Genomic DNA, 25142 nt, shown 5'->3' on the forward strand with positions numbered 1-25142 from the left:
TTTCTCCAAACCTAACAATTATGTACCCATATAACCAGTGTTTTATTACTTTCTGCAGAAGCACATTGTAAAGCTTAAGGTTGTGTGTCAGCTTGGCTGGGCCACAACTCTCAGTGCTTTGGCAGTTAGGACGTAGCTTGGCAGCTATGTAATGATGTAATTACCTCCGTGATGAGATCTGCTATGAGCAGCCAATCAGTTGAAAGGGAGTTTCCTTGGGGGTGCGGCCTACATCCAATATATGTGGACTTTCTAGTAAAGCTCACTGGCTTTTGCTGGCTCTGGATCCTGCAGGTGGCTCCTGTTCATCTGACCTCCGGTTCTTAGGACTTGAGCCAGCAGCTTACCCACTCATCTTGGGATTTCTCAGCCTTCGTAGCCTGCGAGCCAGTGGCCTGCCTTCTTACCTGCTGATCTTGGGATCTGTTGGCCTTTGCAGCCTGTAAGCCAGCGGCCTGCCTTCTTACCTGCAGATCTTGGGTTTGCCAGTCCCTGCAGCTACATGAATCAGGAGAACCTTCCAGCCTGACCCACGAATTTGAAACTTTCCAGCCTCTATAATCTCATGAGCCATCGCTTTGATATAGATCTTTCTCTCTCTCTATATGTATATACGTATACACACATATCACTGGTTTTGCCTCTCTAGAGAGCCCAGCCTAAGACACACAATGAAATCTCTGTATACATTTCACCCAAAGGCCTCTTGACTGTTGGTTTGATGATGTCCCTTTTTTTCACACTAAAAACCACTTAAAGGCACTATGAATCTGGACAGAATGATAGGCAATCAAATTTACTGATCTTTTAAAATTTGCTAGATTCTGTGCTAGGATGTCTTATAGGTGCTGTCTCATTCAGCCATCAGAGCAGCTCTGTGGAGGAGGAATTGTTAAACTCACTTTACAGATGAAAAAGCAGGCTTAGAGGCATGAAATACCTTGCTGAGGACATACAGATTAAAGCCAAGTGTGTCTCACTTCAAAAGCCCTTGTCCTGTCTCATCCTCTGCTCCTCGACCATCTCCCATCTCTCCCTCAACCTCACACGACACATCTACCCAGTTCCAGGTAACTGCCGAGTATGAGTTAACAGCATTCACAAGGCCTGCGCCCTAAACTGTGCCTTGCCCTCAGACTCTAGACACCATGAGGGCTGAGCTGAAGGAGCACAGCCTATCGACAAGAGCGCACCCTGCACTGTGGGCTGGCCATGTTGCAAGCAGGCTCACCTGGCTACTTTCTTCTCTGGTCTGAGTGACTCTGGACGGGCCCACTGGGGACCCAGGGAGGAGATGCTGGGACACTCTCCCACAGCTCCTCGTATATAAATTGTGATGGACTCTCTGTGCCTCCATTTAACCACACGCTGCTGCGTATTACAAGGGCTTCCTCAGGGCATGGCTAAGTCATGGGCTGCATGTTCATACCACAAGTTCTAGAAAACCACAAGAGTCGCTGTCCTGATCTGGCCACTTAGATGGGTCTTGATAGAGCTTCCCAAGGCTCAGAGCTAGCTCTCAGTTCATCTTCCCCAGGAAGATGAGGATGTGCACTGTTTACCATGGTCCACTTTCAGAGTTGCTGGCTATGTGGGCTTGTAGGGACAGGAGGGTATATACGTGAATGCTGCAAAACATCAGCTGTGAGCAGGGCACTGGACACGAGCAGTCTCACAACCACCCTGGGAAGGAGGGACGGCTAGCTTCCTGCCACCCAAGGATAAACTGATGCTGGAGAGCTCCCCCAGACAAACACACGTTGTACTCAAACTGTTGATAGTGAAATTCTCTGCTGGCAAGGAGACCTGCCCATCACGAGCAGGTGCAAGCTGAACAACTGATGGCAACAAGTGTGGGCTCTTAAGAAAACAGCTGAAAGGCAACAAGAGAAAAGGCAGCTGAGCAGCATTCTCCCGATGGGATGAGGGCATTGCTAGGATTGCAGAGGCCAACCAACATGCACACATACCACCATCACCATCATCATCGACCACCATCACCATCATCATCGACCACCATCACCATCATCATCGACCACCATCACCATCATCATCGACCACCATCACCATCATCATCGACCACCATCACCACCATCATCACTGCTGACCCTGAGCTTTTGATCTGCTACACATTGAGAGAAGAGCTTAAAGTATGTCATCTTACATTATCCTCTCAGCTACTGGTATCCCCATTTTACAGACGATGAAGCCGAGGTGCAGCAAAGTTAGGCCCCTTTCCTAAGTTCTCATACCTAGGAAGACGCAGATTCTAGATTCAAGCCTCTACCTGTCTCCCTCCAGGGCACACACTCTTACCTGCTTACCTGTACTTAGAATGTAAGGTCTTTCCTTTTGGATTACGGAAAATTTCAGTAAACTGATTATGGAGGGGAAGAACAGACCAACGTTTTTGTTCAACATGGCAGAGAGCAATTCCAGATTATCTCATGTTTGGGGAGCCTGGGCTGGGATCGGGGTCAGAAATGGGATTAGCAGATGCCTCAAATGCCCCATATTGCATCCTGTCTACTCAGCTCTGGTTTCAGCTCCAGTGTGGTGGCCAGTTCCATGAGCACTCACACTTGACTGTGCCTCTCGCCAAGGCAGGGGAGCCCATTCATCCAGAGATAGCCCTCAGCTGACTGGGAGCAGGAACTGGTGAATGAGTACCCCAGGCTCCTATCCTCCAGGTGGACCTTTCTCTGGGGCTTTTTCTACATATTTCAAAAGGTCCTGGCACCAAGAGCTGCGACCTCAAAAACACACCCTCATGTTGTCTTTCCCTCCCTCCCTCCCTCCTGCTTCCTGGGACCACTGCCCATTTCAATCACCCACACCTACATCTTCATCTCAGGCTTTGCTTTTGGGGGTCCCATTTACCTATGGTCAGTAAATGAGGAAAAAAATTGTCTGGAAAACAGCACAATGGGAAGAAGATGAATCAAAAAGCGTAGGTGGTCCAACTGAATCAAAGAAAGATTCTCACAGACAGCTGACGGGATGGAGGCAACCTGCTGGCTTGAAGGACCGGCCGGCAAGATTCTCACGGGCAAAGGATCCTTCTGGAGCTGGGCAGTACATGTGCAGAGGGAAGGGGAGAGAGCAGGAGTGTAAGAAATGAACTTGTCTGGGTCCTCGATTTACAAAGCCGAACTTCCTCTAGTTTTACTTCCACCCCACCTTTCCACTTTGCCCCAAATGGCATGCCCATCCCATGGAAACTGCTGGGCCATCAATCAACCTTTTCATTTTCCAGTGTCTCATCCTTATGTCCCCATTAGGAAGAGAATGAATGGATCAGAAAAGGAAGATGCCACATGGGGGCTGTCATTGCTGGAACACTCATTTCTTCCAGACAAGCAAGTCGGCTGAGTTCACTCTGGCTGGGCCAGAGGGGGTTTCTCATACTAGAGAGCTGGGTGGATTGTGTCTTTAAGAAAGCCCAGACACTCGATACGCATACCCTTTCCCCTCCTTACCCAATTAATTCACGGAGGCGCAAGTGAAATAAAATGGTTGCTATATACTTCCAGCCAAGTAAAAGAAACCTCATTCCCCAAAGCCAAAACTAATATTGCACACTGAAACTGGCTGGAAAGCCGATACAGAGAGCGGGTAGAGTGTTTCACGGAATACCCATGGCAACCCTGAGCTGGGAAACCAGAGCTGGAAGGGAGTCCCAGCACTCTCCTGAACCATGCCGCAGCTTCACAGGCTGGAGAATGAAGGAGCTATGCTGATCCTCATGGCTGTTAGCTGCTGTAGAGCTTGCCCCCGACTCATGGTGACCCCATGCACAATGGGATCTGTGATCCATAGGGTTTTCATTGGCTGACTTTCAGAAGCAGATCGCTAGGCCTGTCATCCTAGTCTGTCTTAGTCTGGAAGCTCTGCTGAAGCCTGTCCAGCGTCATAGGAACAGGTAAGCCTCCACTGACAGACAGGTGCTGACCGTGTATAAGATGCGTTAGCCAGGAAACCAACCTGCGTCTCCCACTTGGAAGGTGAGAACTCTAACACTCCCTCTATTTTGATCCCAGATTTTGCTTTACTTTATCAAGGACCAAAATATCGATACGCCCTTTGGCTTTGTGACTTTCACTAGACCATTTCCTCTTCCGGGGGCTTTTTTTTTTCCCCCGGGGCCTGCTAAATGTAACCAATGTCTTAGGTCTTTTACTACCTGTGCTTCCATCCTCCTATGACAAGGTTCGAGTTTAAAGCTGGGACCCATCAACTGGCTAAAGGCCATCAGCGATGACCAAATGTGTCAACGGTTCTTTATGATGGCAATACTGGTCTCAATTAAAAAGACTTTCTTATTGTTAAGGATAGTTTTTTTTTTTTTTTGGCCTGTCTTTTAAAGTGAGGAAAATACAAATGTATGTGCCTACTTCTCCAGAGTTTGTTATTAGACTAGACCTTTGTAATAAATAAATACACAAACATCTTAACAATACTTTATAAACATATTCGGAGGCTCAAACATGAAGGCCAAACCCAAACCATAGCCTTAACACGCATATGCATGCCATCTTCACTGCCGTTTGTATGTGGACATTTCACCGTGGACCTTCACGAGGCCTGTGTCATCTGGCTCCTGCCCAGTTCTTCAGCCTTCTCTCAGGCTTTTCCTGTTGCCCACTCATGACATTTTAGCCACGCCAACCTTTTCTGGAGGGACCTGTGCTCTCTCCAGTCTTGGCATGTCTGTGCTCCACGAAAACCTCTGACACTGGCACGGAAATCTTCTGTGTCACTCAAGCGTGTTCCACTTACCACATTACAGTTAACTAGTGAAGACTTCTTTAGATAGCTATTTCCCCAACGGGACATAAGCGGACTGAGGCAGGGCCTATGTGTGTGTTGCTCTGTATCTCCTATGCCTAGCACATGCTAAACACAGATTGTCAAAGGCATTCGACTGTGTGGATCATAACAAACTATGGATAACACTATGAAGAATGGGAATTCCAGGACACTTAACTGAACTCATGAGGAACCTTTACATAGATCAAGAGGCAGTTGTTCGGACAGAACAAGGGGACACTGATTGGTTTAAAGTCAGGAAAGGTGTCAGGGTTGTATTCTTTCACCGTACCTATTCAATCTGTATGCTGAACAAATCGTACGAGAAGCTGGACTATATGAAGAACGGAGCATCAGGATTGCAGGAAGGCTCATTAACAACCTGCATTATGCAGATGACACAACCTTGCTTGCTGAAAGTGAAAAGGACTTGAAGCACTTACTAATGAAAATCAAAGACCACAGCCTTCAGTATGGATTGCACCTCAACATAAAGAAAACAAAAATCCTCACAACTGGACCAATGAGCAACATCATGATAAATGGAGAAAAGATTGAAGTTGTCAAGATTTCATTTCACTTGGATCCACAATCAACAGCCATGGAAGCAGCAGTCAAGAAATCAAAAGACGCCTTGCATTGGGTAAATCTGCTGCAAAGGACCTCTTTAAAGTGTCGAAGAGCAAAGATGTCACCTTGAAGACTAAGGTGCACCTGACCCAAGTCATGGTATTTTCAATTGCATCATATGTGTGTGAAAGCTGGGCAAAGAAGATGGAAGACCAAAGAAGAATTGACGCCTTTGAACTGTGGTGCTGGCGAAAAATACCGAACATACCATGGACTGCCAAAAGAACAAACAAATCTGTCTTAGAAGAATGCTCCTTAAAGCAAGGATGGCGAGACTGCGTCTTACATACTTTGGACATGTTGTCAGGAGGGATCAGTCCCTGGAGAAGGACATCATGCTTGGCAAAGTACAGGGTCAGCAAAAAGAGGAAGACCCTCGACGAGGTGGATTGACACAGTGGCTGTAACAATAAGCTCAAGCATAACAATGATTGTAAGGATGGCACAGGACCGGGCACTGTTTCATTCTGTGGTGCATAGGGTCGCTATGAGTCGGAACCGATTCGACAGCACCTAACAACAACAAACACAGATTATATTTGCTGAATGGGTGAATGAATGAATGACATTGTAATCCTATTCATGATTAAGCCAGCTGCCAACAGGCTAGTCCAAGGATTCACTTTCCCACTGGTAAACTCTGTGTGTGCGGAAGGAGGAATTCCTTTAGGCCTCCAGGGTATAGGTAAATGGATAACCCCCAGTGCTTCCCAGGTCTGAATCCTGCAAAAAAGGGGCTCTATGTTATTTGTGGAGCCCTGGTGGCACAATGGTTAAGAACTTCGCTGCTAACCAAAAGGTTGGCAGTTCGAATCCACCACCTGCTCCTTGGAAACCCTATGGAGCAGTTCTACTCTGTCCTACGGGGTCGCTGTGAGTCAGAATCTAATCGGCTCGATGGCAACGGACTTGGGTTTATGTTTTTATTCAGTCTCTTGTTGGTAGAACTTGGTTTTGACTTTGATTAAAATACAAAAGTGCTTTTATCCTAAGAAATCCTGTAACGTTGCTACAAAGCAAGGGCCACGCCACCGTATGCCGTACACAGGGAACCGGACCCATTCCAGGATTCCGCCTGTTACCTAATTGCTCGATAGCCCGTTGACTTCCTTGGTGTCTACCAGGGCTTCCGATCCCTTGTGCCGACAGCACAGAGTGAGCAGCATCTAACAATTTACTCCTGTCTTATTTATTTAGGAGAGTTGGCCTTTTCCTAATGATATCTGAGCCTGAGTGGGATGGACAGTCGTTGATTAGAAACAGAGGATGAGACAGTCCAAGCCTTCTGACTGATAAAGAACATGTGACCCCATCCAGTACTTCTCTTCCAAGCATCCAATGCTGAACAGGCAAATGTGAACACAGACTTAAAAAAAAAATCCAAACCCATTGCTGCTGAGTCAACTCCAACTCATAGTGACCCTGTAGGACAGCGCAGAACTGCCCCATAGGGTTTCCAAGGAGCAGCTGGTGGATTTGAACTGCCGACCTTCTGGTTCACAGCTGAGCGCTTAACCACTGTGCCACTGGGGCTCCAAAAACAGAACCGAGGGTGCTATTTCCACCTCCCCAAGACCATTTAAGCGCAAAGCTTTCATATGTGATCTTCCTTTTATTTTGATGTTCACTTGGGAACAAATTAATTCCAGACAGGAAAACCGAATGGTGAGGTTGCAGCCAGCTTTGTGGGACCCCATGTGGAGACACGTGGGCACCACAGCAAGGCTCACAGTGGGGGGAGACTGACTGGGGGCCTCGGTCCGTTTGCCAATGTCCTTGGGATACTGAAGAGAGCCTTGTTCAGACAAATTGCAGCTGTCTCTGAAAATGTACCAATGCTTCCTTGCCTACCGCCCCCTGTACAAAAACTGGTGATGATGTAACGAGAAGGACCTAACTCCTGAAACACCTGGCATTGCAGAGGGTCAGTATCCACGAAGCCAGTGGGCAGCCGGCCCTTCCCATCAGGCACGTAAACAGCCCCCTTTATGTACAGAGGATGCATTAACACACACCCGGAGGCAGCCTGTCTGAGACCCAATCCCCACTCCGCCATTTGCCAGCTGCGTTTCTGCATCAACCTCGCTAAGCCTCGGATTCCTCTTCAGGAGAACTGAGTCCATAACTGGATGCACCTCACTGAGTTGTGATGAGGACTGAATGTGTTAATAATTAAGTGCTGAGCATAACGTCCAGCACATAAATAAATGCTCAACAAGGCTCAGCTCCTGCTGCCTGCTGCTGTGACCATGGCATTCACGTGGCTCCATGGTACAAAGAAAGAATGGAAGCTCCCTGCTCGTCTTTGCAGACATTAGCAAAACCCGATACCAAAACCTGACAAAGACCACACAAGAAGGAAAGCCACAGATGAATCTCGTTTATGACTATAGATGCAAAAACACTAAATATTAGCAAATCGCATCCAGCAGTGACACACGATGACCAAGCAGAAGTTACAAAAAAAAAAAAAAATTCATTGCTGTTGAGTTGATTTCTGATTCATAGTTGGAACTTTTAAATTACAGTTGATCTTATTAAAAAGTCAAAAAAAGAAAAGCACTATTAACAGCTTGATACGGCAATGTTTTAAGCATTAATGAATTAAAAAAAAAAAGCCAGAGTTGATTCCGACTCATAGCAACCTATGGGACAGACTAGAACTGCCCTACAGGGTTTCCAAGGAGCACCTGGTAGATTCGAACAGCCAACCTTTTGGTTAGCAGCCCAATAGTTAATGTAAAAGAAAGTTGTCAGGGACAGAAGCTGGCTGAATGAACACAGGGACTATAGGGTGGAGAGAAGGAGTGTGCTGTCTCCTTAGGGGGAGAGCAGCTAGGAGTACACAGCAAGGTGTATGTAAATTTTTGTACGAGGGACTGAGTTCATTTGTAAACTTTCACTTAAAACACAATTGAAAAACAAAAGAAAGTTGTAAGTTCCGTGACCCAACTGATCAAAAAGTGTAGCTTTAGCTGAATTGGGCTGGGTCTCATTCACAATAGACACTCAGAACAAATACTTACAAAGTAGACTTAGATTGTGTTACAAAGATACTGCTAACAGAGTCATTGAGGGAAAAGATAGAGGTAAAAAAGAAAATCAGAACATATCTGCTTGGTCTGAGTTAGTCACTTGGGAAGTTTCTGCTATAATTAACAAAGCCTGTTCGACTCAACGCCAGGTTTTTGGTTCTGTTTATTTATAAAAAAAAAAAAGGGGCTGTCTGTGTTAGCTCCAGATACCCAGAAACGGATGCCGAGATGAGGGTCTCTGAGTAAAAGATGCATAAAGAAGCGCCCCCAGGAAGACCAGGAAGGGGGTGGAGGGCTGCATGGGGAAGGGGAGCAAGTCAAGCAAGAGTGTGATGTCAGGCAAGGTCCCTCAGAGAGTGGCTCAGCCTGATCCCACAGTGGGCTCTGGGGTGTAAGCCTCACCACCTTAGAGTGGTCCTGACCTGAGGTCGGGCTGCTGGGCTTTCAGACGTGAGTACCACACAGTCATTGGTCAAGGGCTGCCCAAGACTGGGCACTTCTAGCTCCTCATACAGGTTAAGTAGCTCCAGTAGCCCGAGGTCATTCCGCCAAAGGGTCACAGGAACTGGGTGTTGGACCAAAAGTAAACCAAAGTTGGGTGTGTGAAGAGGGAGGGGTAAAAACGGTAGAAGGTATGGGGGGATCAGGATGGAGCACCAACACTGTTGGCTACAAAAGAGGAATCGTGTCCCCGGGGCTGAATCTCCCACCACCAGCCCTGGTCCCTGACCTCAAGCTTGAGCAGGTAGCCCTAGCTCTTCCGGGAAGGACAGTACAAGTGTAGCCCTGGGAAGAAATCAGCACCAAAGTCAGAAATAGAGTCAGATTAGCGATAATAAAGAAATTTTAATCCCCGATATTAGCAGTCATGTAATTGATTTTTAGTGTTAGCCCAACCATCAGTGAATCACTGGTTTGCCTTTTTAAGGCACTGGAAGCATTTAAGACAGTGAGATTTATGGAAAAAAAATTTTTTTTTTAGCTTGTGTTCGAAGCTAAATGAAAAAACCTATTCAGCTGAACCACATGAAGTTGCCAACATTTGAGCATTTTGACCTACAACGGAACCAGTTTCACAGGGCTACACCTAAGCCTCGTAAATTCACGTCTCATCTTACAAGTCATGTAAGTACTATGCGAATGTTTGTAAAATGGTGGTTGTTTCAAAATAAATGGACGGGGTAGCAGACATAATGCTAATAGAAATACCTTTCCTTTTCAGGCACAAAACCCCTTAGTTATGAAAAAAAAACAAATAGGCACTGAAAGCCTAGTTGGCAAGATCTCAGTGTCCATCTGTGTTAAGGTGCTTCCTCAGCGTCGTTAATGAAGTACGGAACCCTGGCCTGCAACCAGCATCGCGCCCCATTCACATCGGGAAGGAGGCTGGCCATTCCGCCCACCCTTGTGGGACACTGCCTTGAAGTGAGCGGTAGAGTATTACTTAGGATAAAGTGAGGTTTTATATTAGAAAGGAGAGAGCAAGATTATTATTCTGCTTTCTACCTAGAAAGCCCTAGAGTAATAAAACCGAGTGCTCACGCTGGCAGCAGACATAATACAATTGCAAACTGCAACATGATTAGTGACTAGTAAGACTTATACTAAAGTTGAAAGCTTTCTGTAAATACACACGCGGAGCCCTGGTGGCGCAGTGGTTAAGAGCTCAGCTGCTCACCAAAAGGCCTGCAGTTGGAATCCCCCAGCCGCTCCTTGGAGACCCTACGGGGCAGTTCGTCACCGTGCTGTAGGGCTGCCACGACTCAGAATCGACTTGATGGCAACGGGTTGTTTTTGCTCTTTTGGGATAAAAAAATAGTCAGTTATAAAATGTAACGGGAAAAGACCTCATTTACAACAGAAACTATCCAGGGATAACAGGAACACGCAAGACCTAGGTGAAGAAAACTACGCCATCCTTCTGAGGAACAGAAAAGAAGAATAGAAAATGGACAGACAGAGCAGATTCTTGGAGGAGAAACCGGAAAAGTTTTAAATGTACATATTCTTCCCAAATTAAAGGATATATTTAAAACAATTCCAACAACATTGCGATGGATTTTTTTTTTTCAACTTAAAAGAACGATTTATTTGAAAGAAGAAGCATGTGACACTGAGCAGAAAAACTCAAAAAACCACGAACACTAGAGGAGAAGCTTCTTCCATGTATTACACTGTCGTGCAAAGTTTCAGTAATTAAAATTGTGTGGTATGGCACCGAGTTAGACCAGAAGAGAGAAATCCAGAAACAGATCCAACTGAAAACGGGAATTCAGAATACAGTGCAGACGGCGACTTCAGGCCAGTGGCCGTGCCAGTGGATAATGGAGCGTTTAATAAGACTTTTTGGGATATCTGACTATTTGGAAAAAATAAAGTTGGTCCTTCTCCTGTCACTTCTAAGGCACAGACACAAAGCTGCCTTCTCAGAGATAAATTTCAGCACCAAAGGGGTTAACTCACTCTTCCGGCCTGATCCTACACAGCAGGACTCTGTTACCAGGTGGGGGTAGCATTTCTCCATTTGTCTAGTTCTTGATGGACTCCCTTTCCAGGGAGATAAGAAATTAGCATACTTCTTCAAACCACTGCTTTGTTTAAAAAGAGCCTTTGTTCTCAAAAACTACCAGAGCCATGTAAAACTTAAAAATAGATATAGTAATGATAAAGTTTATATAAAAAAAAATTCAAAACTCAGTGCTGGAGAGTTGATCCTGACTCATAGCGGCCCTGTAGGACAGAGTAGTATTGCCCCATATGGTTTCCAAGGAGCAGCTGGTAGATTTGAACTGCCTGCCAATCTTTTGGTTAGCTGCTGTGCTCTTAACCACTGTGCCACCAGGGCTCCATGATAAAGTATATAAAAAACCAAAAACCAAACCCAGTGCCATCGAGTCGATTCCAACCCATAGCAACCCTACAGGACAGAGTAGAGCTGCCCCATAGAGTTTCCAAGGAGCGCCTGGAGGATTCGAACTGCCAACCCTTTGGTTAGCAGCTGTAGCATTTAACCACTATGCCACCAGGGTTTCCAGATAAAGTATATAGAGAAATAAAAATACGTTTCATCTGTCTACAAATCCACCCACCATCCATTCATTTCTTCATTTAACAAATATTGAGAGCCTACATGCCCAATTTTCATCTCATTATTCCAAATTTTAGTATATGTGCTAATGAAATGAGCATTCGACACCCACATAAGCAGCAGTCAAGAAATCAAATGATGTATTACATTGAGCAAATCTGCTGCAAAAGACCTCTTGAAAGCGTTCAAAATCAAAGATGTCACTTTGAGGACGAAAGTGCACCTGACTTGAGCCGTGGTATTTTCAATTGCCTCATATGCATGCAAAATTTGGATGATAAATAAGGAAGGCGGAAGGAGAATTGAAGCTTTTGAATTATGGTGTTGGTGAAGAATACCGAATATACCATGGACTGTCAGAAGAATGAACAAGTTGGTCTTGGAAGAAGTATAGCCAGATGCTCCTTAGAAGTAAGGATGGCGAGACTTCATCTCATGTACTTTGCACTTGTTATCATGAGGGACCAGCCCCTGGAGAAGGGCATCATGCTTGGTAAAGTAGAGGGTCACTGATAAAGAGGAAGACCTTCAATGAGATGGACTCACACAGTGGCTGCAACGATGGGCTCAGACACAGCAACGATTGTGAGAACGGCACAGGACCAGGCAGTGTTTTGTTCTTTTGTACACAGGGTCGCTAAGACTCGGAACCAACTCGATAGCATCTGACAACAACACTACATCCCCAGCATGACTTTAGGTGCTGGGGTGAGTCAGGGCATAAAAGGTCATCCCATACCTGACGGAGCTTACGTTCCAGTGGGAGGAGAAAGACAACAAGCAACATACAAGTAGTATGTCAGACAGTACTAAGTTCTGTGGAGAAAAGCAGGGTAAGGGGGATGGGACGGTGGTTTTGGAGTTGTAGGGTATTGCTAATCAGGACACATTTGAGCAGAAATGAGAAGGAAGTAAAAGGGTGGACCACACGCATGTCTGGAGGAAAAGCCAGGGCAAAGACCAGGAGCCAGGAACAAGCTTGGTGTGTTGCAAGCAGCAGCAAGAAGGCCACTGTGGGTACAGTGGAGAGGGCCAAGGCGGAGCAGTAGGAGAAGCAAGCAGGGAGGCAGCAGTGGGCTTAGATCTACAGGGCCTTACAGGCATTGTAAAGACCCAAGCTTTACAGTGAGATGGGACACTGTTGGAGAGTTCCAAGCAGAGGTGTGGACGGGGTCAAGGGTGACCAGTTTTGAAGGAAGCTGCTGTAATCAATAATCAGGCAAAAGAAGACAGTGACTTGGACCAGGATGGAAGCAATGGTGATGGTGAGAAGTGGATGGATAATGGATACGCTCTGCAGGTTCAGCCAACGGGCTGTTCCTGGAATAAATGGGAGGTGTGAGAAATAGGGCCAAGATGAATGGAGCCCAAAGATCTGCCTACTATAGCAAACCATTCCAGTGTTTGGCCCAGGGCCCCTCAAATCTCTTTTATGTGCCTACCCTCTATCCCATCCCCCACTTCAGTCTGCATTTACTGCCAAGAGCCAGCACCCGTGGCCTGCCCTCAGCCTCGGAAGCCTCTCTGGCCGCACCTCACCTTCAGAAGGCTGAAAGTGCTTGGGACTTTTATTCCTCCCTAAGGAGCTGTCATAGAATTGTGTTTCCCCCAAATATCCGTCAACTTGGCTAGGCCATGATTCCCAGTACTGTATGACTGTCCACCATTTTGTCATCTGACGTGATTTCCTTACACGTTGTAAATCCTATCACTATGATGTAAAATAAGACCGATTATCCACAGCTACACTGACGAGATCTACAAGATCAGATGGTGTCTTAAGCCAATCTCTTTTGAGATACAAAAGAGAGAAGCAAGCAGAGAGACAGGGGGACCTCACACCACCAAGATAGCAGTGCCAGGAGTAGAGTGTATCCTTTGGACCTGGGGCCCCTGTACCTGAGAAGCTCCTCATCCAGGAAAAGACTGATGACAAGGACCTTCCTCCAGAACCGACAGAGAGAGAAAGCCTTCCCCTAGAGCTGACACCCTGAATTTGGACTTGGAGCCTACTAGACAGTGAGAGAGTAAATTTGTTTGTTAAAGCCATCCACTTGTGGTATTTCTGTTATAGCAGCACTAGATGACTAAGACAGAGGTGGCACGGTGGTTAAGAGCTCAGCTGTTAACCAAAAGATGGGCAGTTCGAATCCACTACCTGCCCCTTGGAAACCCTGTGGGGAAGTTCTACTCTGTCCTATAGGGTCACTATTAGTTGGAATTGAATTGACAGCAATGGGTTTTTTTTTTTTTTTGTAAGGAGTCCTGGTGGTGCACTAGTTAAGCGCTCGGCTACTACCTGAAAGGTTGGCGGCTGGAACCCACCCAGCAGCTCCAGGGAGGAAAGACCTGGCACCTGCTTCTGTAAAGACGACAGCCTAGGAAACCCCACGGGGCAGTTCTACTCTACCACGTGGGGGTTGCTATGAGTTGGAAATTGGCTTGGCCACACCCAGAACTGCTGTTTTCGGGAGGATGAAAGCCCAGCTTCCTGGCCTAGAGGTGAGGCAATATCCAGTAGAATCAGGCTGGGGCCATGCTTGGTGGGACTTTGTCTGAGGTTGCGGTCTGCCCTGTCCTGCCTTCTGGCTGCCTGCATGTCTCCTTGGGAGCACATCCCGCATAAACCATTTGAATGTAAATCTTCCTCTTCTGGGCTGCTTCAGAGAAAGCCAGCCTAAGATGTCCAAATTCCTCTCCTAGGTTTTTTGGGTTTACTTTTATTTGCCTTAGCTTAGCAGTCTACTCTCATGGCCTGATTTTTAAGAGGTGGTGTGCTGTTTCATGAAAAAGACTTAAAATGTAAGTCTCCCTCTTTCCTCTTCTAAGAGGAAATGATTAAATTGCTGTTTTGCAGCTAGTTAGGGGGAAAAAAAAAATCCAGAGGTTTAACACATGTTTTCTAAACTGCCTGCAGATTCGTCCAAGTCCTGCAACTCTGGGAAACGTCCTTCTTAACTGATCCTTGTTGTAGCTACGGCTCCATCGACATTTCTGAAGCAAAAAGTGGCCTTCCTTCTAACTGCAGTGAATACACAGACGGAGCTTTTCAGACATGCGAAAACTGAGCCCCACTGTGGAACACTGAGGCCGTGCTGTGACCTGAAATGGACAGCTGGGCTTCCCCACCACTTCCGCACTGCCGACGCCACAGGAAGGGCCCAGCCTCTCTCTCGTGCACAGCTCCTCTCAGGGTTAGGATCCTTCTGGCTGCAGGGTCAGGAAATGCTCATGCATTGGCCACAGTTAATCCAGGTGAGGAAATACAAACCTGGCTTCGGGGAACCTTGCTCCCCACCACCCTCTCTTGTCCTCTTGAGGCGGAAGGTTGGGGCCAGCAGATGCAACTCAGAACCACTAAAGAGTCTCCAGGGAATGTGGGCTTTACCGTTGCTAAGCAGGATGGGAAGAGTCCCGGTGGTGCAGTGGTTAAGCCTTTGGCTGCTAACTGAAAGGTCGGAGGTTTGAACCCACAGGTTGCTCTGTGGGAGAAAGATATGGCAGCCTGCTTCTGTGAAGATTCACAGCCTTGGAAACCCTACGGGGCTGCCGTCCTCTGTCCTATAATGTCGCTTTGAGTCGGAACTGACTCCACGGCAACAGGTTTAAGTAGATGGGAAAGACCAACAATGAGTGAGAAATAGCTTGCTGATGTTAGAGTCTCAGCTGGGCACCCAGCCAGGTGAGGTTTTCTGCCTGGCATGATGCAGGAAGTTCAAGGTAAAGTCATGAGGGGGCTTGGGGCACTGGATTAAAGACAGGAAAGGGGTGGAAAAGACTTATTATTTTCTGAGTATTGATATCCACCCTCAGGGTTCTCTTACAAGGGCAAGCGGCAAGTTCATTCATCATCTTAATGGCCGGGCCAAGATGACTATAAACATCTGAGGGTTACATTTTACTCGAGGCTACTATTAACTTGACAAGAGACACTGGAGAAAACAGAACACAATGAGAATCAGCTCCTGCCACGAAGGAGGGCGGCCAGAGAGCAAAACCAAGGCTGTTTGGAATCAGCTTACACACTGAAGGATAAGGTGCACGCCTGCCTGCGAACTGTTCTGAGGCACAACGTTTGACTTCCCAGCTCTGCTTAATATATTTCGCTTTGTTCACAAGTATGGATGCAGCTTTTATGTGGAGCCTTCTGTCTGAAAACCGTCCAGGGTACTCCCTCAAATATCAAGGTATACAAACACGTAAGTGTTTAGGCCCTTCCGCCCCATCCGATTAGAAACGGAATCAGTTTTATCGCCTGGCGCCATCTTGAGCGGTCGGCCTTGAAAGTGAGATGAGAGAAAGGGACTATCCTTTCTGTGGCAAAGTTAGACATGAACTTCAAGAATTGTTTTACAAGCAAAACAAACTTAGAAGCCCTTTATGCCTCTTTACATAAAGAATCAGCCATTGAAAGGCATGAAAGGTGACCTGGCGTTTTACCACCTAGAAAGCTGACTTGGAGGCGGAGTTGAATACAGAATTCAAACCACTTACTCATTCCTCAGAACAGCAAAAACGAGCTTCCCTTCAAGTAGCTTCTGACATCGTCACCCCTTCCCCCCAACACACACACACACACACACACACACACACTGGGCCCTGTCGTGACAGGAAATAAAAAGACGCGGGGTCCATTCCTCTTCTCAGTTCCCTCAAGAAAACTCGAAGGTGATGTGACGACTGTCAGCCAAATTCCAGTGACTGCCAACCAGCCAACGTTGAGCACAACTGCATTTCTTACGAGCTTGAAAGTGCTCTGGAAGCCATAAAGTGCATTACAAGTGGAGGCTCTCTGTCCTCCATGCCGAATTCATGATCGTCCCCCTACACTAGCTCCTCCTCCTAACTTGCCTCTTCCAGTAGCTCCAAGATGAGAACCTCAACTTCTGACTTTCCTGACTGTTCCTCTGTTTTTTGGCTCTTCCTTCAGGATGTCCTCAGCATCTGAGCTTCCTTCTCCGTTCCCCCAGTCCAGACCTTTGTACCCTCTGACCTCATCGGCTGTGGAAACCCCCCCTTAGTGGCCTTCATAGTATCTGACCTTTCTGTTCCCATTCTACCCTGAACACTGATGCCTTCACCCCCGATTTCTTCCTGTCACTCTTCTCAAAAGCCACAAACAGCCCAGTGCTGCCGACCTGCTAAGAAATCTGAATTCCTCATCCAGGCTTCATAAGGCCAGTCACACATCTTAGGACCTCTGAGTTTCCTCCCTGCCTGGTCTTTAAATTCAGGGCCTGGCCTTGATGTCTTGACATTTTTTTTGGAACACATTATTCATCCTTGGATTTTAAACAGTCCAATATCCCCAAACTCAACATTCCAGTGTTTCAGCAGATAGTAAGTAAATGGAAAACCAAAAACAAACGCCAAAAAAGCTAACACATCTATCTAATCGACATATGTTTACCAAATTTTACATTACATTTCACATCATTTTAGTATTTTTTTTTAAATTTATTTTGTCGTTGTTATTGAGAATGGAGCCCTGGTGGTGCAGTGATTAAGAGCAATGGCTGCTAACTAAAAGGCAAGCAGTATGAATCCATCAGCCGCCCCGTGGAAGCCCTATGGGGCAGTTCTACTCTGTCCTATAGGGTCGCTATGAGTTGGAATCGACTTGACAGCAACGAGTTTGGCTCAGTTTGGTTGTCGAGAATATATACAGCAAAACATACACCAATTCAACAGTTTCTACACGTACAGTTCAGTGACACCGACTACATTCTCCCAGGTGTACAACCATTCTCACCCTCCTCTTCCCAACTGTTCCTCCCTCATTAACATAAACTCATTGCCCCCAAAGTTTCCTCTCTAACCTTTCAAGTTGCTGCTATTGCATAATTTTATTTTCTCAATAACGCCAATTCATGAAATATTTAGAAAGTTCAGTTTAACTTTATTTTTTTGACTGTATGAAGACACACACATATGCAGACACACACACACATTCAATCTGTTGTTAAGATCATGAGTCTTGATTTTTTATTTAAAAGGAAGAGTAGACACCCTCTGACTCACATTCTTATGCCTTATAGCCTTGCTTTTTTACTCCCCCTTCAGCACTTAATCTTGGTCTGGAGTAGATGATCAATAAGTATCTTCTGAGTAAATGAGTAAGTATGGGCTTGTGTGTGTGGCAGGGAGACAGGAAGGCTGGTCAGGGCCTCTTCCTGCATGAGTAGCTTGGCGTAGGCTTTCCTTATTCCTCAGCACAACTCTATTTTACAGAGGAATGAACAGAGGCACAGAAAGAAGACTCTTGCCGAGGTCACAGTGACTGCAGGGAACAGAGCTGGAATTTAAACCCTGAGTCTGATTGTAGACAGAACCACGTTTTTCCTCTATATCGTGCTGGCTGTCTACCACTTTACTTCTCTTCTAAGAGTTCCTTAACTCCAAACTCCAGTTTCTCTGCTCCCTGCTTTCACTGAAATAACTGTACAATTATTTCAGGCTGCAACTACTTTTCAAAAATCATTAGCTTTAAAATTTCAGTGGGCATTACATTTGGGTTTACATTTGGGTTGAACCTTTCAGTTCCCACCTTTCTCCCAATATACAAACCCATACTCAAAGCCCTCCAAGCCCCAATCTCTTTGACTAGTTATCTGTTGCTCAGGGAAGGACAGGAAACACAGTCAGGGCTGTAGACAGACTAAGTTCCACCTGAAATGCAGATCCACATACAAGCAGGCAGGAGAGGGTGGGACTAGAACATATGGAAGGCCATGAGACTGGAGGTCACTGGTTGGTGGCCCACAGGCTGGATGCGGTCAGAGGACATGTTTTGTTTGGCCCACACATTGTTCAGAAAAAATTTTAATTAGCTGCTAAAGTCATGAGATTTCACATAAAAATGTGGATTTCTGGTTTTTATTGAAAAATAGGAAGTCTGGCTGCACTGGTCCTCCTTCCCACCTGGCAACAATTGAGCATAGGCTGGGAGTTGGCTGCCCCTGTGTAAGGCTGGAATCCTCCATTCTTCCACATTCTCCATCGCTTTCTACTGTCCCACACCTGGCCCTCTTCACCCATTTACAGCACCTGTCTTGTCCCACCCCCAGAGAGGTATGAATTACTAGTTCTCACACTAGTCTCCCAGTGAGGTCTCATCAGGCCAACTTACAACTCCTAGGAGCCTAGAATATGTGATGCTCAAGGTAGAGATGCTTTCAACCCTGTGGGTATCCCTAGCAGATGTTGGGGAGCCCCACACACATTTCTTGCACCAGCCCGGCCTCCTCTGTAACTTATGTAAGATGCCACCTCCCCCTTGGTACCCAAAGGCCAGCTGGGAGCCCTCTTGTACCCAGGAGACCCAGGGAAATCTGGCTTGAAGGTTACATTTTTATGACCATGTATGCTCCCTGCATGCCACATGGTCAGTACCATGAAAATGTACACATGAACGCAGTTGCTTCTTTGATTTACACACACACACACTCCCTTCTCACACTCATGGTCACGGGAGATGTCCGTGAGTGCAGGAGCCCTAACCAACAAGCTACTTCAGCATAAAATAGGCATCACTATTCCTAAAACGTTGAGGTCACCCCACTACCAGGAATATTACTGGCCCTTTGTTCCCCATGGGCAGCCTCTTTCCATGTGGCTAGGTCCTCTCTTTTACCCCTTCTCCTCCTCCTCTGGTGTCGTCTGTCCTTTTACCCCTTCTCCAGCCCAGTTCCCTCCTTCGCCAGTCAAATGAATTGACCCACTCACCCTAGGTGTTGTCTCTGCAATGTTGGCACCTGCGGGCACCAGCAGGGACCAGATCTTGCCCATCTTTGCAACTCCTAGAGGCTAGAAGGGTCCCTCACACTTAGCAGGTTCTCAGTAAGTGCTGTCCAAGAAAATCCATTCCTGTTCCACCAAGAAAAGCCAAAGCCCTTCGTGCTAGGTGGCACCACAGCAAGAGTCAAAATTAGACTTTACCTTGACTCCAGGGCCACATGGCTATACAACTCTAGGGGTCAACATTCACTCTATAGTCTGTGGAGTTGTGCTCTGGGAGAGCTGTTCACATAGAATCCAATGTGCGTGGTAACCCTAGTGATGCTTTGCCAAGGAAGTCCCCAGGTCCTTGCCTGGCAGGGAACATGGTGCATGGTGTCTGCCCCTTGCTAACACCCAACTGCTGGCCATTACACATTGAGCTCTGGGTGAACAACAGCACATGCCAGCCAGACAGCAGGACAGCCACCAACAAATTAAGTTCTATTTTAGAGCATGTTTTCAAGTTGCCTTGCTTTGGGTGAGAGAGAAGTCAGCAGATGACCATCCATGTGCACTCAACATTTTATAAGGCAGCTTTCCCTTAAAGGAAAGACCAGAATAAACTGACGAAAGCAGACTTGCCTAAGAGGATAGAAAGGCCTGGTGATACGCTTCCGAAAGGTCGCAGCCTTGAAAATCCCATGGAGCAGGTCTACTCTATACACATGGGGTTGCCATGAGTTGGAATTGACTCAACGACAACTAAAGACAAGTTCCAATTATTCTGGATCCATTTTCTCTTTGCTGATTCTCTATTCTCCAGCTTTCATATCTATACTCTTCGCAATTATCCCTTTTTGTTGTCTTGTCCCTTTTCTCAGAATTTTTAGAGACTTTCTAAAATATGCCCTCCACAATAATGGAATCAGTTTTTCATAACGGTCATTATCCTCTTTTCTGACCATAACCCATTTTAGTTCTGCCATTGCCTTTTTACTTCATTGTAATATCTCCTTATTCCATCTACAGTCTTTATTTTTGCTTGCCTCTCAGTTCCTTCTATTTTCATTCCAGCCGATTGTTCTAGTATCTGATCTTTCATTGTGTCCATTTTTTCTTGAATTTCATTGGGAATGAAAGTGGATGCTCTCTAAAACTTACTTTTGTTTTCTACTAATAATTGTTTAAAAACACCTGGTTTTCCTCTGAAGGCTATTTTTTTTTAGTTTATGTATCTTTCTGCAGGATTCATCTTTTTGTAGGGTACATGTCGGTTCTGATAGGTTTATGCATTAAACAGGGTAGGTGGGCCCTCTTGGGTCTCCCTCACTACCCACCTGGGTGTTGTTAGAATCCTGCTCTGGGATGGGTGATGCCTTTTACATTACCAGTTAATCAACCTTGAAGTTAAGATGGAAGTAATGGGAGGGTTAATGATTTATACCTGTGGCCTTGTCCTTGACTGACTAGAGTTCCCTCATCCAGTACACCTGGGAGGCTACATCCCACCTCTCTCCCAGTGGCCAGTGATGACACAGGGGTGGAAAATTATTTTTCTGACCCCACTTCAAGGGGAGACAACTCTGCTGAGTGATTTATGCTCTAGGGCATTACTCCAAATAATCTAAGTGCCCAACAGTAGAAACTCGTAGGTAATCCATGGCATGTGCATATGATAGAAGATTATGCAGTCCCCATGTCAAAAAAGGAAAACATGGTGAAGAGAAGTGAAGTAAGACACAGGAGTCTAAGTTTATAAAATAGATACTACAAAGCCCTATACACTGCCAGAGTGAACCAGTTCTGAATTTTTTAACAGTAACAGAGAGAAGAAAACCTAGTCAGTCTTAAGACTGTGTCCGGCTGTAAAGCAAGTCAAAACGCTGGGCGTTCACTGGGGGATGGTGCAGGAAGCACAGCTATGTCTAATTCAAAGACCCGAGAGAAATTTCTACTGTGGGTCCTGAGTGAGAGGAATCTGAATAACGGAATGGCCCCTCGTCAACCACAGCCTCTGAGTTGCCACAGTTTCCCAGGTGTGGTCTCTGAGTAAATGCCACCCTCCACTCCCACACAGGGAGATGGTATCATGGCACATGCAATTCTGCAAAAGAGCTTTTATGGGGGGCCAGAGATACTTGAACCCTACAGATACTTGGTTCTCTCTGGACCAGGTTTAATCCAGGGACAATTTTTAGGGTGCACAAGATGGATGACAAGCATCCCCTTCTTGGGGCGCTTCTTGAATACTCTTTTGCGACCTTCCTAAGCCCCAGAACTCCTGAAAGCTAGTTGGCAGTAGGGAGTTTGAGATGACTTCTTGGAAAGTTGTTGGAGGGCCCTCATTCTGGGGGCACCACGTACTTCAGCCCACTAAGCTTGGCAGGGTTGGCACAATCCGGCTAAAACTGTGTAGCCAGGCAGTACGTGCACCTCAACAAAACGTCGCCCACCTGCTAGAAGGTGTGCTAATGGCTCATCTGTGGGCAGGGCAGAGGTTTTCTTCAGAAAATGATTTTGGGTGCATTGTAACACACTGCAGTTCAGCACTGTAAACACTTTGAAAAGCTGCAAAAATTCCCATCTACACAACTGTCAGTAGTCAGACCAACTACCAGGTACAAGAAAGTCTATTTGGTTCTACTTACTCCTCCCTGTTGTCTGATGGGGAAGTCTTCTCCTCTTCCTTCCCTAAAGTGGTGCACTGAGGGATGATATTGTGTGAGAGAGAGATGAGAAAGTAACCAGCTCTTTTGTCTTCGGAAGTCATGCTATCTAAACTTCATCTCATTCAAAGAAGTTAATACACCCTAAAAATTTTCATTCCATTCATGTAAATAATAATTCCCCAATTCACTCTAACATGTTGTAAATCTACAAATATGCTGAAGTATAGGCGGGAGTACACGACCCACTAACGAACACCAAGTGCATCACTGGTGATAATAACCTTGATGAACAGTGATATGTCTTTATTTCTTATCTTGTTTTCACAGCAACAACTACTGACCTACAACTACATAGCATGTGTGTGCTGGAGACATGCAACACCATCTGGGAGAAACGACCAGACATAAAACTGTAGGAAGAGAGTTCAACAGAACAGAAGAGATGGGAGATAATGTAAGATACAGATACTGCTCTGACGCTCAGTTGGTATTTACGGCTTCTTCCTTGGCTGTACCAACATACTATCTGAGTCCAGGAGGGAAAACTTGTAATTATTCCAAACAGTACCCCATATAAAGGAATAGTCTTTGCAGGATCATCGCATATTCTCATCTACGATAAGGGTCTGGTCTCTCAATCAGACGGAGCCAAAGGTACCCTCCTTACCTTCTGCCACATGTTGATGAAGAACAGCTCCCGGGAAACATTGAAGGACACGTTGGCATCATAGGCATCGTCCCCAAGGTTGGATATGGAGATGTTTAAGGAGATATTCTTCACGGCCCCCAAAGCCAGATACGAGGTTTTTTCATCAACGCTGCAATGAAACAAAACAAAAACTGGAATTAATGCCCTGAAGCTTAACACTAATATACTAGGAGGCATCAAAGAACAGTTAGGGGTGGAGGGCGAAACTCCACTGGCATCAGAACGGCAAGACTTAGGAACCCCAGTAACCAGCTATAGATACTCGGGCAATCAGTTAACTCCCATAGAGTGCAGAAAGTCTCTTGTGGTTGCGTCTGTTTTTGTAGTGAAATACAAGCAGGGCCAAAAACTGGAAGGGGGAAGAGCAGGTGAATGTTTGAGGGATGAGGAGACGGAATGAGAAGCTACCTCAGGAGAGTGGGGGAGTGAATGGGTCAGGGGTGACGATGATGGTGATGGTGATGACGATGAGGATGGAATGAGAAGGTACCTCAGGAGAGTGGGGGAGTGAATGGGTCAGGGGTGATGATGATGGTGATGGTGACGACGACGAAGATGGAATGAGAAGTTACTTCAGGAGAGTGGGGGAGTGAATGGGTCAGGGATGATGATGAGGATGGAATGAGAAGGTACCTCAGGAGAGTGGACAAGTGAATAGGTCAGGGATGATTATGATGAAGACAGTGATGATGAAGATGGAATGAGAAGGTACCGCAGGAGAGTGGGCGAGTGAATGGGTCAGGGATGATGATGATGAAGATGCCCATGAGCTTGATGGTAATTATTACGTGATGTGAGCTTTGGGCAAAATAAATTTACATGAGTGGCCAATTTTTAACTGGTCAACCAGCTAATGTAAGACGTGATTAAACATAAGAGGGTTTCTGATATGGACAGCTGTTATATTTCATCCCTCAGCATTCTGATACATTTCCTAATTTAGGGGAATTCCAAGATGGGTGGGAGTGGCACATCAGCAGGAAGGAGAAGGATCTTCCCTCTCTCCTCCTCCTGGTTACTAGAGTATGGTTATCTAAAGAAGTGCAGTCATGAGACCTACAGTGGTCATGTGGCTGTGGTGTGGTGAGCGGATTCGCCCACCCAGACCTATGATTTTTGAGGGCTGCACAAAGGCAGTGGGGCCATCCGAGATCACGGGAGCCAGCTGCCGAGGAGTTGAGAGCCCGGGGTAGCATCCTGGGCTGAGCCTCGCCTCCCTCGTTTCCTGCCAGCTGATTCTCCAGCCTTCCAGCCTATGCTACAGACCAGCCCATATCTTTCCAAAAAATTCCTTTTCTGCTTAACTTAACCAGAATATGTTTTAGTTGTGTGTAACCATTAACTCAGCTAGCACGGCATGAAAGGGGAGAGAACCATTCAAAATCTCAACAGGCTACGATTCTTTGAAATCAGGCAATTTTGAGCAGAAATCATCATCACTACCCATCCATGAAGAACAGATCTCATTTTCCTGGATGTCTGGCATGTCAACAAGAATAACATGTGTGATGAGAATTCTGATGGGCTTGCTCTAGAAGCAAGAGCCCCGAGCATCAGAACGAGATATGAAAAATTAACTTAGAGAAGAGTTTCAAATTCTTGAATGGCCTCCAATAAATTAAGACCCTGACCTCAAGCAATTGTGGTGATTATTTATTATTGTTGGCCATTTTCATTTTAAACAACTGATGGGTTATTTCTGTCCTGGTGTTTGCTTTTCTAAGATTAGATGAGTCCTCCTCAGGCCTTGAGGAGTTAGGAGAGAGCTGGCCTAGCTTTAACTTGAGAAGGGATTGTATTAGCCTTCACAAGAATCTCAGTTGCCTCAGAGAAGAATATGGTATCACAGGGTTGGGGGAGGGGGAAGATCCTCATTCAAGTTTTGTTTCCATGCGAGTGGTCTCCTTTCCTCATGTGTAAATGGTGAAGGAATAAATGGTGAAGGAACAAGCCAGTGACATGTCAGCCTCTGCCAGCTCTCAAAGCTTGGGCCTATGTCACTTAATCACGCAACATGGCCATTCCTGGAGTATTCAAGTCAAGTGGTTTAAGCATGCCTCTGCGACTATGAGCAACCAGGCATCTCCCAGAGTACCAAGCTTCAGTCCAGGGCAGAAGGTGAACTAGGAATTTTAGAAAGACGCCTCAAAGCTGTTCTTATTGATTGGATTGTATTCCCCAAAATGTTATGTTAAAATCCTAATCCCTCTACCTGTAAATATGACCCTATTGGAACCAGGGTTTTTCTTTTGTTATGTTAATAAGGCCATACAGGAGTAGGGTGGGTCCTAAATCTAATCCCTTCTGAGTGGTGTCTTATAAAAAGACAAAAGTAGACACAACATGTAGACACATAGGTGGGGGGCAGTCCAGGTAAGGAGCCGTCTTAAAAAAAAAAACAAAAAAACCAAACCCATTGCCATCAAGTTGATTCCAATCCATAGAGACCCTATAGGACAGAACAGAACCGCCCCAGAGGGCTT

The 25142-nt window shown here is 46.0% G+C and overlaps 1 protein-coding gene across 1 annotated transcript in view; it reads right to left on the reverse strand.

The window, feature by feature from the left end:
* ITGA9 (integrin subunit alpha 9) overlaps window positions 1–25142 on the reverse strand; it is a 393719-nt gene that overhangs the window by 118284 nt on the left and 250293 nt on the right. Inside the window, exon 18 of the mRNA XM_049870897.1 lies at window positions 22618–22768. Coding sequence (XP_049726854.1) covers window positions 22618–22768 — 151 coding nt within the window. The remainder of the gene's footprint in view (window positions 1–22617; window positions 22769–25142) is intronic.

Source organism: Elephas maximus, chromosome 27 (assembly GCF_024166365.1).
Source record: "Elephas maximus indicus isolate mEleMax1 chromosome 27, mEleMax1 primary haplotype, whole genome shotgun sequence".
Classification (NCBI taxonomy): Eukaryota; Metazoa; Chordata; class Mammalia; order Proboscidea; family Elephantidae; genus Elephas; species Elephas maximus.